Here is a 12,868-nt window from a genome sequence, read left to right on the forward strand (position 1 = left end):
CTGGTGAAGGGTCTTGGCATGAAACATCGACCATTTATTCCTTCCCAAAGATGCTGCCTAAGCAGCCACGTTCCTCCAGCATTTTGTGTGTGTTAATATAACAATGTATGCTTTCTCAAGCTCAGTAAAAAGGAGGGCAGAGGTGGTGTTGGTAGGTAGAAATCAAACATCTATCTTTGTGGTCCTATGGCTGTCAGAAGATCTCTCAACATGTCCTACACCTGCTCCCTTGTGCCATCTACCCTTGTGTGGAAGAGGTGGGAGTAGAGAGGGTGGTTCACTCTGAAGCCTAGGTATAACTGCTCACCACACAATTTTGCATTTGCTTGGACTATCATATGTTTGTAAATTGGAAAAAGCCGATTCTAAAATCTATCCTAAAGGAAGAACTTCTTTCAGCAAGTTCAAGGGCAGCATTAAATCTTCTCTCTGAAAATAAACCCCATTCCATCAGCTTTTTCTCAAAGTGGGGATAAATTCATTTGCAAGGACTTTTCATTACATGTTCTTGATATTTATTATTTATTTATCTATTATGATTACTTTTTTCTTTCATATTTCCACAGATGGTTGTCTTTTGCACGTTGGTTGGTTGTCCATCCTGTTGGGTACGGTCTTTGACTGATTCTATTGTGTTTCTTGGATTTACTGTGTATGCCTGCAAGAAAATGGGCAGTACTGTAGTGTGGTGGTTAGAACAACGCTTTACAGTATCAGAGGCCCAGGTTCAATTCACGTTGCTTTTGTGAGGAGTTTGTACATTCTCTTTGTGATCGCATGGGTTTCCTCTGGGTGCTCCAGTTTCCTCCCACAGTCCAAAGACGTAGTAGTTGGTAGGTTAATTCATCATTGCAAATTGGCCCGTGTTTAGTCTAGTGTTAAACTGGGGACTGCTGGGTGGCACAGGTCAAAGTACCAGAGGGCCTGTTCTTAATAAATAACAAACGAAACTCAGTGTTGTACACGGTGACATATATGTACTCTGATAATAAATTTACTTTGATCTTTGAAGTTTGGTATTTTCTTAGGCCACTCTTATATTGATTAATTTTCATTTAATAGTTGCAGCAAACATTGCAAATTGTACTTAAAGTATTCCAAAAGTAGTCTTATCAATGAGTTATGGCTAACCTGTTTTGAGTTGTAATTAAACAACTGTGATCTTAAGGCCGGAGTAGCTGACATTTACTGCACACAACTTCCATACAAAATCCTTTCTGCTACTCATAATTTACTTTAGACTCTCTTCATTGCTCCATTCTCTTTGTGCTGGTTATCTTGGCAGAGAGCTTGAAGTCCTCTCCAGCTTTTAATGCATCAGAAGTGACAGCTTCCAGATTAGCATTCTTCAAAGAAATGGAAAGAAAACCTGAACAGATTCCTGTGAAATTTTATGGCTGCAAATTATCATATGCACATATAACTTCTAGACCTTACATCAAATAGTTGATGTTAGAAAATATCTCTACTACTTGCACTTCTGAATTAAATGCAACCTTATGCTGTTTAAAGTGTGAATAAGCAAGAAACTTCTCTCTAGAAATCCATAATGTTTAAAAAATATACTAAATCATAGACACATAGAAAAATATAGCACAGAACTAGGACTTTGGCCCATCTAGTCCATGCCAAACAATTTAACCTGCCTACTCCCATCGACCTGCACTGGGACCACAGCCTTCTATACTCCTTCCATGCATGTACCTATCCAAACTTCTCTTAAACATTGACATTAAGCTCTCATGCACCACTTGCGCTGGCAGTTCGTTCCACACTTTCATGACTCTCTGAGTGAAGAAGTTTCCCTCATGTTCCACTTAAACTTTTCATCTTTACCCTTAACCATCACCTTCAGTTGTAGTCTCATTTAACCACAGTGGAAAAAGCCTGCTTACATTTACCTTGTCTATACTCCTCATAATTTTGTACACCACTATCAAATCTCCTCTCAATCTTCTATGTTCCAAGGATATCAGAAGCAGGTTTATTATGGTGTCTAATATGATGTGAAGTTTGTTGTTTTGTGGCAGCAGTACAAAGCAAAGACATAAAATCACTATATATTACACAACAGATAGCACAAAAATTAATAACAAGGTCGTGTTCATGAATGATTCGTAAATCTGATGATGGAGGGGAAGAAGCTGCTCCTAAATCATTTAGTTTGAGTGTTCAGGTGCTTATACCTCCTCCCTGTTGGTAGTGATGAGGAGGGGATGTCCCAGATGGTAATGCCCTTTGGTGATTGATGTCTCCTTCTTAAGGCATCACCTTTAGAGGACCTCCTCAGTGGTGGGGAGGGTTGTGCCCATGATGGAGCTGGCCGCGTCTACAACCCTCTTGTGATGCTGTGCATTGGAGGCTCCATCGAATGCTCCCCACTGTACATCACTAGTATATATAAGTACCTCCTATGCCGTACTGTACATCACCAGTATATATAAGTACCTCCTATGCTGTACTGTACATCGCCAGTATATGTAAGTACCTCCTGTGCCGTACCGTACATCGCTAGTGTATATACCTTCTATGCCATACTGTACATCATAAGAACTGAACTCATAAAACATAAAAGCAGAATTAGGTCAATCAGCCCATCGAGTCTGCTCTGCCATAGCTGATTTACCTTCCCTCTCAGCCCCATTCTCCTGCATTCTCCCTGTAACCTTTGCATCCTTACTAATCAAGAACCTATCAACCTCCACTTTAATTATACTCAGTGACTTGGTCTCCTCAGCTGTCTGTGGCAATGAATTCCACAGATTCACCCCCTCTAGCTAAAGAAATTCCTTCTCATCTCTGTTCTAAAGGAACATCCTTCTATTCTGAGGCTGTGCCATCTAATCCTGAACTCTCCCACTGCAGTATTGGAAATATCCTCTCCACGTCCATTTTTCCTAGGACTTTTAATATTAGATAGTTTCAGTGAGGCTCCCCTCATTCTTCTAAGCTCCAGTGAGTACAGGTCTGGAGCTGTTAAAGGCTCCTCGTATATTAACCCTTTCATTCCTGAGATTATTCTCATGAACCTCCTCTGGATCCTCTATAATGCTGGCACATCTTTTTTCAGTTAAGGGCCCAATTGCTAACCCTCCATTTGCCTCTCTTATACAGTACAAGATGATGAGAGGCGTAAATTGAGTGGATGCCCAGCTCCTTTTTCCCAGGGTGGAATCGGCTAAGATGAGGAGCATAATTTTAAGGTAATTGGAGGAAAGTATAGAGGGATATTAAAGGTAAGTTTTTTTACATGGAGTGGTGAGTGCCTGTAATGTGCTGCCAGGGGAGGTGGTAGAGGCAGATTCTGATATTTTGGCTGTTCTCCTATCTATATGCAGGCAGAAACTAAAGAGCAGAGCTCCAGAGATTAGGACAGCAAAGAGGTGGTTGAAGGATGCAGAGGAGCGGCTATGGGATTACTTCAACTCGTGGACTTGACCATGTTTGAGGACTCATCTGTAGATTTGAATGAATACACCATGGTCGTCACGGATTTTATTAAAACAGTTGTAGACAACTGTGTCCCCACAAAATCATTCAGATTCTTCCCCAACCAGAAGCTTTGGATGAACCATGAGATCTGCAATCTGCTGCAGGCCAGATCAGAGGCATTCAAGTCTAGTGGCCAAGAAGGTTACATGTGGTCCAGGTATGATCTCCGGAAATCCATCTCATGAGCGAAGTGGCAATTCTGAACTAAACTTGAATCAACGGAGGATGCTCGACCGTTGTGACTGGGCTTGAATGCTATCACCCCTTCTAAAGTAAAATCAAGTGACATAGGCGACAGCAGGGCTTCGCTTCCAGTTGAGCTCAATGCCTTCTGTGCTGGTTTTGACCATCAAGACATGGAGGAACCATCACAAACTCCCACAGCCCCAATGATCCTGTGATTTCAATCTCTGAGGCCGACGTGTAAGCAACCTTCAGGAGGGTGAACCCACGAAAAGTATCCAACCCAGATGGATTACCTGCCCAATAAACAAAGACCTGTGCTGATCAACTGGGTGGTGTGTTCACTGATATCTTTAACCTGACGCTTCAGCAGTCTGGGGTACCCACCTGCTTCAAGCTGGCCTCAATCATACCGTGACTAAGAAGAACACGGTAACCTGCCTCAATGATTATCGTCCATTAGCACTTATATCCACTGTGATGAAGTGCTTTGAGAGGTAGATGATGAAACACGTCAACTACCACCCTGAGAAATGACTTGGATCTGCTCCAATTTGCCTACCAGCTCAATAGGTCTACAGCAGATGTCATTTCATTGGCTCTTCGCTCAACCCTGCAATATCTGGACAGCAAAGATATATACATCACGATGCCCATTATTGACTACAGCTCGACATTCAATACCATCATCCCCTCAAAACTAATCAATAAGTTTCAAGACTGTGGCCTCAATACCTCCTTGTGTAATTGGATTTTCAATTTCCTCACATGCGATCAGTTTGGATTGCAACAACATTTCTTCCACAATCTCCATCAGCACAGGTGCACGACAAAGATGTGTGCTTAGCCCCCTGCTCTACATGCTTTATAGTTCGTACTTATGACTGTGTGACTGAGTACAGCTCCAAAGCCATATTTAAGTTTGCTCATTGGTCTTTGGTCAAATCAAAGGTGGTGACGAATTGGCATCTAGGAGGGAGATGGTAAATCTGGGTGTGACAACATCCTCTCACTCAATGTCAGCAAGACCAGGAGCTGATTATTAATTTCAGGAGGAAACTAGGGGTTCAAGAGCCAGTCCTCATTGTGAGATTAAAGGTGGTGAGAGTCAGTAAATTCCTCAGTGTTATCATTTCAGAGAACTTGTCCTGGATCTAGCAAGTAAGTGCAATTATGAAGAAAGCACAGAACCACCTCCACTTCCTTTGACGCTTACAAAGATTTGGCATGACATCCAATACTTTGATAAACTTCTATAGATGTGTGGTGGAGAGTATATTGGCCGGCTGCAGCAGAACCTGGTACGGAAACACCAATGCAGAAAATCCTGCAAAAAGTAGTGGATACGACCCAGTCCATCATGGGTAAGGCTCTCCCCATCACTGAGCACATCTACACGGAGCGCTGTCACAGGAAAGCATCCTCCATCATCAGGGACCCCCACCAGCCGGGACGTGCTCTCTTCTTGCTGCTACCATCATGAAGAGCCTCAGGATTCACACTACCAGGTTCAGGAACAATTATTACCCCTCAACCATCAGGTTCTTGAACCACTGGGGATAACTTCACTCAACTTCACTTGCCTAAAACCTATGGAATCACTTCAAGTACATTTCATCTAGTGTTGTCAAAATTTATTGTTTATTTATTTATTATCAGTTTTTCTCTTTCGTATTTGCACAATTTGTTGTCTTTTGCACTTTGGTTGTTTGTCCATCTTGTTGGGTGCGGTCTGTCATCAATTCTATTATGGTTCTTGGATTTACTGCGTATGCCTGCAAGAAAACGTATCTCAGAGTTATATATGGTGACTTAAATGTACTTTGAGAATAAATTTACTTTGAACTTTATCAAGTCACCTCTCGTCTTTTGTCATTCCGAAGTGAAAAGCCCTTGCTCGCTCAAACTTTCTTCATAAGGCATAAGACACACAAATAAAAAAAGTTTATGTGAGTAACAAGAAACTACACTTGCCGGTTAGTTAAGAGTTATGTATCCATCATTGACAAAAATATTAAGATTTTAAAAGGCTTTAAGTCTTTAGAAGAGACTTACCAGATGCTACCCATCTGCCTTCCCCTCACCTCATCTCACTTATCACCTACTACTTCCTCTCCCTCCACCTTCTTGGTCTGGATTCAGCCCCCTTGCTTTCCAGTCCAGCCTGAAATGTCGACTGTTTATTCATTTCCATAGATCCTGCTGCCTGACCTGCTGAGTTCCTCCAGCATTTTGTGTGCGTTACTTAACAGATGCTTCCTGGATTAGACCGTAGGAGATATAATGAAAGATTGGGCAAACTTGCGTTGTTCTCCCCAGACCATTGTGACTGACAGGAGATCTGACAGAGGCATTTACAATTATGAGAGAGAAAGATAGGGTAAACAATCAGAAGCTTTCTTCAGGGTAGAAATGTCAAACACCAGAGAGCATGCTTTAACATTCGAGGGTGGAAGTTTAGAGGTGATGGTATTTGGCAAGATTTCTCTACAACAGAGAGCGGTAGGTGCCTGGAGTGGGTTTATTTGTTTACTTAGCGACACAGCACAGGATAGGCCCTTCTAGCCATTTGAGCCACGTCATCACAGTAACCCCTGACAAACCCGATTACCCCTAAACCCACACATTTCACACGGTGGATGTACGGAGATTCCGTTCAGAATGGCGCCAGAACTGAACTCTGAACTCTGGAATGCCTTGAGCTGTGAGGGCATCGTGCTCACCGTGGCACCCACGGGTTACCAGGGGTGGTTGTGGAAGCAGGCAGTTTGGTAGAGCTTAAGAAGATAGACACATGAATATGAAATGAGTGGAGTTATATTGATGTAGTCGTAAAGTAATTGAGAACTACAGCACAAAAAAGACCCTTCAGCCCATCTGGTCTGATACACAGGACACAGGAGGAGGACATGTAGTATAAATCAGCATCAAGAACAGCACAGCATTACAGGCTGAATAGCCTGTCCAGTGCTGTACGGTTCTAGGTTCTATGTTCTTGATGAATGTTATATTGAAAAAATATTGTAGGTCGTTGAAATTTCCCATGTTATTTTTGTGAATATTGGGTGATGTCCACTACACAACCAGCTGTACCTCTCACAAAGTCTGCATTTCAGGATAAGCAATGCATGTAGTTTATTTGGTATTCTCAGCATACATCATCCATTTACAAAAGAAAGGGGGTTTAGATATTGTCAAAAAGATTATCTGCTTCGACAGTGTTGGGCAACGTTGACAATGATTGATTGTCTTCATCCTGATTATTGCTGATTGATGAGCCAGGACTCACAGGGCATGACCTGCAACATAATCACAAAAATAAATGATAAACAACAGTAGTTCAATTGTAATGATTTTTGCTTTGGATACTAATGACTGCATCTCCTGCATGGTCAAAAAAGTACTGACGTCCAGTATTTGTCATTGAAACTTCTCGATATTATAATATAAAACAGTCCCCATTAAAAGCATAGTCCCAAGAGATTCTGGAGATCTTGTCCTGTTGAAGAATCCTGGTCCAAAATGTCAGCTGTTTATTCTCCTCCACAGACACTGCCTGACCTGTTGAGTTCCTCCAGCATTTTACTGTCTCTTGCTCCCATTAAAGGAAAGTTGAAATTTAAGAATCATTTGGAAACTAAATGTTGGAATTTCTTAGAGCATTACAGCTCAGAAATAGGCTGTTTGGCCCATTCAATCCCTGCTGAAATGCTTTTCCATCGAGCAGCACCTGGACCATAGCTCTCCATATCCCTCCTATCCATGTACTTAGCCAAACTTCTATTAAATGCTGAATCATACCAGTATCTGCCACTTACACTGGCAGCTCATTCCATATTCTCACCACCCTTTGAGTGAAGAAGTTCCCCATTAGGCTCCCCTTAAATATTCCGCCTTTCATCCTTAACCTATGAGCTCTACCTCAGTGGAAAAAGCCTGCTTGCATTTACCCTATCTATACCCCTCATAATTTTGTACATCTCTACCAAATCTCCTATCATTGTAGATGCTTCAGGGAATAAAGTACTAAGCTATTCAACCTTTCTCTATAACCCAAGTCCTCAAGTCCAAGCAACATCCTTGTAAACTTTCTCAGCACTCTTTCAATCTCATTGACATCCTTCCTGCAGGTAGGTGACCAGAATTACACACAATACTCCACATTTGGCTTAGTTATTCATTTAATTTTAACCCACGGAAGGAATCTGTCATGAAGTGATAAAGTAGTGATGCTGGGGGATGTGGAGGGGTGGCTAAGTGGGTGGAAGTTTTGATCAGTCTTACTTAATAACTGTAACTACTTAGTAACTGTTTTTGAGTCTGGTGGTCTTGGTGAGGATGCTATGTAGTCTCCTCCCTGATGGGATAAACAGTCCATGAACAAGGCGGGTGGGATCCTTCATGATATTCCTGGCCTTATTTATTGAGATACAATGAGGAATACGCCCCTCGAGCCACACCACCCAGCAATCTCTCAATATAATCCTAGCCTAATCACGGGACAATTTACAATGACCAATTAACCACGCCCTTGGACTGTGGGAGGAAACCAGAGCACCTGTCAGAAACCCACACGCTCACGGGAGAATGTACAAACTCCTTACAGACAGCAGCAGGAATTGAACCTGGGTCACTGGTACTGTAAAGCGTTGTGATAACCTAATAACCACTATGCTACTGTGCTGCCCCTTTCTGTATATATGACTTTGATGGTGGGTAGGCTGGTGACAGTAATGTGTTGGGCAGTTTTGGCAACCCGTTGTAGAACCTTCGTATCCGCCACAGTGCAATTTTCGTACCATGCACACACAATGCATATTACCACAAGCAAACAGGTGAGTCTTGGTTAGCTTGGGTGCACTGGTAGAAGAAGGTTCTGGTCTTGGACACACACATATGGCTGTGAATATCACAGTAAAAACCAGGTGAGATGGCTAGATGTGTGCTGCTGAACTAGGTGCTCGGCAGAATGTTCAGAACAATCTGACAGTTTCATCCAGCATAATCAGTTCAATGATTATCATCTCCCAGGTGTTGTGGTAAACACAAGATCTTAAATTGGTCTTTGGTACGTCTCTGCACTATTTCACCGAATAACGTCTGGTGAAAAATTAGAAACAGCTCTGAGAATCTAAACAGGCAAGCAGACAATGTATTGAGACAAATTCAAATGTACCTTTTGGTCATGGTTTTATTTTCAAGCAAAGATTAGCTTTATTTGTCAAGTGTACATCGAAACATACCGTGAAATGCATTGTTCTGTATTAATGACCAACACAGTCCAAGGTTGTGCTGGGGGCAGCCCACAATTGTTGCCATGCTTCCGGTACCAACATAGCATGCCCACAACTCCTTAACCCTAACCTGTACAATCAGAAATGTGGTAGGAAACTGGAGCATCCGAAACCCATGTGGTCACAGGAAGAACGCACAAACTCCTTATAGATAGTGGCAGAAATTGAATCCCAATTGGTGATTACTGGTGCTGTAAAGTGTTACACTAACTGCTACGTGACCGCATTGCCTATAGAATAGTATATTTTCAGTTATACCTCACGATCTTGGGATGTCAGGATGTTTAATATCTATTTGACATTTTACAAATAGTTATAGGAGTGCACATATTTACTATGGAAATATGAACAGTACTGAAGAGCAACATTAATATTTACAACAATTTTCCTGATTAAATTGAAATTATTAAATAATCTATGATAAACCAACATACTGAACAAATGGTTTCTGCCAGACCTTAAGCACGTCTGCATACGACAAATTTAAAAGGTCAAAGACGATTTAGCACTACTCTAGATTACACTGTTATCCCTGCACTAGTCTAATGCTTGGCACTCGTTGTTATATCTATTATTACCATGTACAATGTGAATAAGAAATTTCAATGTACCCTGGTATACATCACCAATGAACTATTATTATTCAATCTAATAAAGTTTCCACAGTGACAAAGATGTAAGATCATAAGCTTAGTGCTAAATTGTCCTAAATCTTTAGGAGGAGAATTAGGCCATTTGGCCCATTGAGTCTGCTCTGCCATTTTGTTGTGGCTGATGCATTTTTCCTCTCAGCCCCAATCTCCTGCCTTCTTCCTGTATCCCTTCATGCCCTGACTAATCAAGAATCTATCAACCTCTGCCTTAAATATACCAAATGACTTGGTCTCTACAGCTGTCTGTGGCAACGAATTCCAGAGATTCATCACTCTCTGGCTAGAGAAATTCCTCCTCATCTTCGTTCTCAGAGGAGGCCTCTAAGTTCTGAGGCAGTGTCCTCTGGAGTTAGACGGCGTCGAATATTTACGGATCAGCTGTTTGAGTGGTTCTGCAACAACTGCGGATGTGGCCAGCAGCCATCGACACAGCACTGACTCGGAGGCTGTGGACACAGCCATTGGCTCCTGGACCGCTTTCACTCGCCTTGGCGGCTCGTGGCTGTGGACTCACTTTTGGGGATTCTGTGGTTTGATGTTTAATGTTCTGTGTGTTATTTGTTCACTTTTTCTTGTTTGCATGATTTGTTGTTTTCTTTCTTATGTTTGAAGGTCCTGTTGTGTGGGTTTTTTTTTAAACAGTTCTATGCTGTTTCTTTGTTTCGTGACTGCCTGCAAGAAGACGAGTCTCAAGTTTGTATACTGTATACATACTTCGATAATAAATGTAATTTGAGCTTTGTATCTTACACTCAACGTCAGTTAGACCAAGGAACTGATTGTGGACTTGAGGAAGGGGAAGTCAATGGAATATACACCAGCCCTTAATGAGAGTAAGAATGGAAAGGTGAGCAGTTTAATTTTTTGGGGGTCAACATCTTTGAAGATCAAAGTCCTGAGCCCAATATGTTGATGGCGATTATAAAAGAGGGCACTCCTGTGGCTACATTTCACAGGAGTTTCAGGAGAATTGGACATGAGAGCATGGAGGAACATCTGGTGAAACTTCTGAAATGCCTGCTTTGCTGCTGCTGCTACTGTGTGGTCCAGAATCTCTGGAGGAGAAGGCCACGAGTCCTCGGCTTTGCTTGTTGCTAGGCAGCTGGGGCGGGGTCGAAGCACTCGGCAGAGGATGGTGCTTGGAGAGGCTGTATCGGAGGGCTGGTCAGAGGCTCGAAGTTTTCGGATGGACTCAGAGTCTGCTGTGGTCGGGTGCTTCCAAGGGTGCTGCATCGGCAAGTTTGCGGCGCTTGGAGGTTCATGGCAGGGAGAGTTCCTCCCTTCTGCCGCCTGCATGAGATGATGAGTCTATTGGGACTTCGAGACTTTTTTTTACTGTGCCCATGGTCTGCTCTTTATCAAATTATGGTATTGCTTTGCACTGTTGTAACTATATGTTATAATCATGTGGTTTTGTCAGTTTTAGTCTTGGTTTGTCCTGTGTTTTCTTGTGATATCATTCTGGAGGAACGTTGTATCATTTTTTAACGCCTGCATTTCTAAATGACAATAAACGAGGACTGAGAGTCCTCATAACCTAATCTAATCTAATCTAATGTCAACAATGACACCAATAGATAATGGAGAGCATTCTTACCGGTTGTATCGCTATCTGGTATGGAGGGGCCGCTGCACAGGATCAGAAAAAGCTGAAGCAAGTTGTAAGCTCAGCCAGCTCCATCATGGGCACTAGCCTTCCCACCATCAAGGACATCTGCAAAAGGTGGTGCCTCAAGAAGGCAGCATCTATCATTAAAAGCCTCACCAGCCAGGACATGCCCTCTTCTGAATACTAGCATGAGGGAGGAGGTACAGGAGCCTGAAGACACACATGCAATGTTTTAGGAATAGCTACTTCCCCTCCACCATTAGATCCCTGAACAGTCCATGAACCCGCACTACCTTTGCTCTCTTTTTGCACTTGTAAGGGGGTTTCGACTTTTATGTTACTGCGGAGGCTAATTAAAACGGCGTCTTTGTTATGTTAATGTAGGGAATGTGGCTTTGTTGTGTTAAACGCTGAGAAAGTTTGCGCTAGCAGCTTGTTTCTGCTTTAGAGTGTGATAAGAGAGTGAATTTAACCAATTGGGATAATTGTTATGGTTTTAGTGTATTTGAAGATACTGTATGCGCGGGGTTTTGGGGCGGAAGGCGGGAGAGCGAGACAGAGGATGGACGAGGTGCTGTGAGTCCGCTAACGGGGTTGGACACCAAGCGGGACGTTCAGTGAGGAGACGGAGACGGACTCGTGTGGAGCGTCTGGTCGACCACCGTTGTTGGTCCCAGGCGGCCGGTCGAGGTGGGCCGAGGGGGTCGCAGGGTGAAGAAGAAGGTCCTTGAGCTCCAACGGTTTTTGTGCACGAAGAGATTGAACTTTGATAAGTGTGGCGCCTTTTATTTTCCTTTTATATTTTAGTCTCTTTTAATTATATAGTTCCAGTAATATCTATAAACTGTATATCATTTAATTGCATCTGGTGTATTGACTGTTATTTGGGCGGGGTGGGGTACATCACACAGCATCCACACAAACGAATTACCCAGTTTGCCGGGGCCGAGGCTGTTTCCCTAGACGACAGCGAGCCGAGCGACCCTGAGGGTGGCCGGGGGGGCTACACACTACTTATTTTTTATTCTATAGTACGTTCCTTTTTGTAACTTACAATATATTTTTATGTATTGCACTGTACTGTAACAAAGTTCAGAAACATATGTCAGCGATAATAAACCTGATTCTGATACACACTATTTTAAAAAGTGGTTTCTGAGTTCTCAATGTTCTACTTCTGAGACTGGGAAATGGGCATCTACACCAAAATACTGAATACATTAAAAGATTGGAGTGTGGAGTCATGGAGCAATACAGAAAGCTGCTTGCTATTAACATCCTGTTTGAAATTCCCCCTTAACTAACAACAGTCCATACTACTGATCACCAGCATTGTACATATGAAGTGCTGAAAGTAAGCCTCTAGTACAAACAGTGAAAACAAAATGAAAACACTGCAAGTTAAAGAAATTGAGTTTAGTATTTAGAACAATATAACCATATATAGATTATAAATCTATAAAACAAATGGTTCCGAAACAGTTATTACCCTTCAACCATCAGGCTTCACACACCTCAACACTGAACTGATTCCGCAGCCTAAAGATTCACTGTCAAGGACACCACAGCTCATGTTCTCGGTATTATTTCTTCATTTTTATTTGCACAATTTGTCTTCTTTTGCACATTGGTTGTTT

At 42.3% G+C, this 12,868-nt stretch overlaps 1 protein-coding gene across 3 annotated transcripts in view; it reads right to left on the minus strand.

Annotated features, from left to right (window-relative positions):
* Window positions 1-5,339: 5,339 nt before the first annotated feature.
* xrcc4 (X-ray repair complementing defective repair in Chinese hamster cells 4) overlaps window positions 5,340-12,868 on the minus strand; it is a 419,861-nt gene continuing 412,332 nt past the window's right edge. For 2 of the 3 annotated variants that reach the window (XM_063068528.1, XM_063068532.1), the window contains one exon: window positions 6,793-6,974. In XM_063068528.1, the coding sequence (XP_062924598.1) occupies window positions 6,860-6,974 (115 nt within the window). In that variant the 3' untranslated portion in view covers window positions 6,793-6,859. Of the gene's footprint in view, window positions 5,451-6,792; window positions 6,975-12,868 lie in introns of those variants that run through there. The other variant, XM_063068529.1, reaches the window with a different exon arrangement.

This window comes from Mobula hypostoma, chromosome 16 (assembly GCF_963921235.1).
Source record: "Mobula hypostoma chromosome 16, sMobHyp1.1, whole genome shotgun sequence".
NCBI classification, from domain to species: Eukaryota; Metazoa; Chordata; class Chondrichthyes; order Myliobatiformes; family Myliobatidae; genus Mobula; species Mobula hypostoma.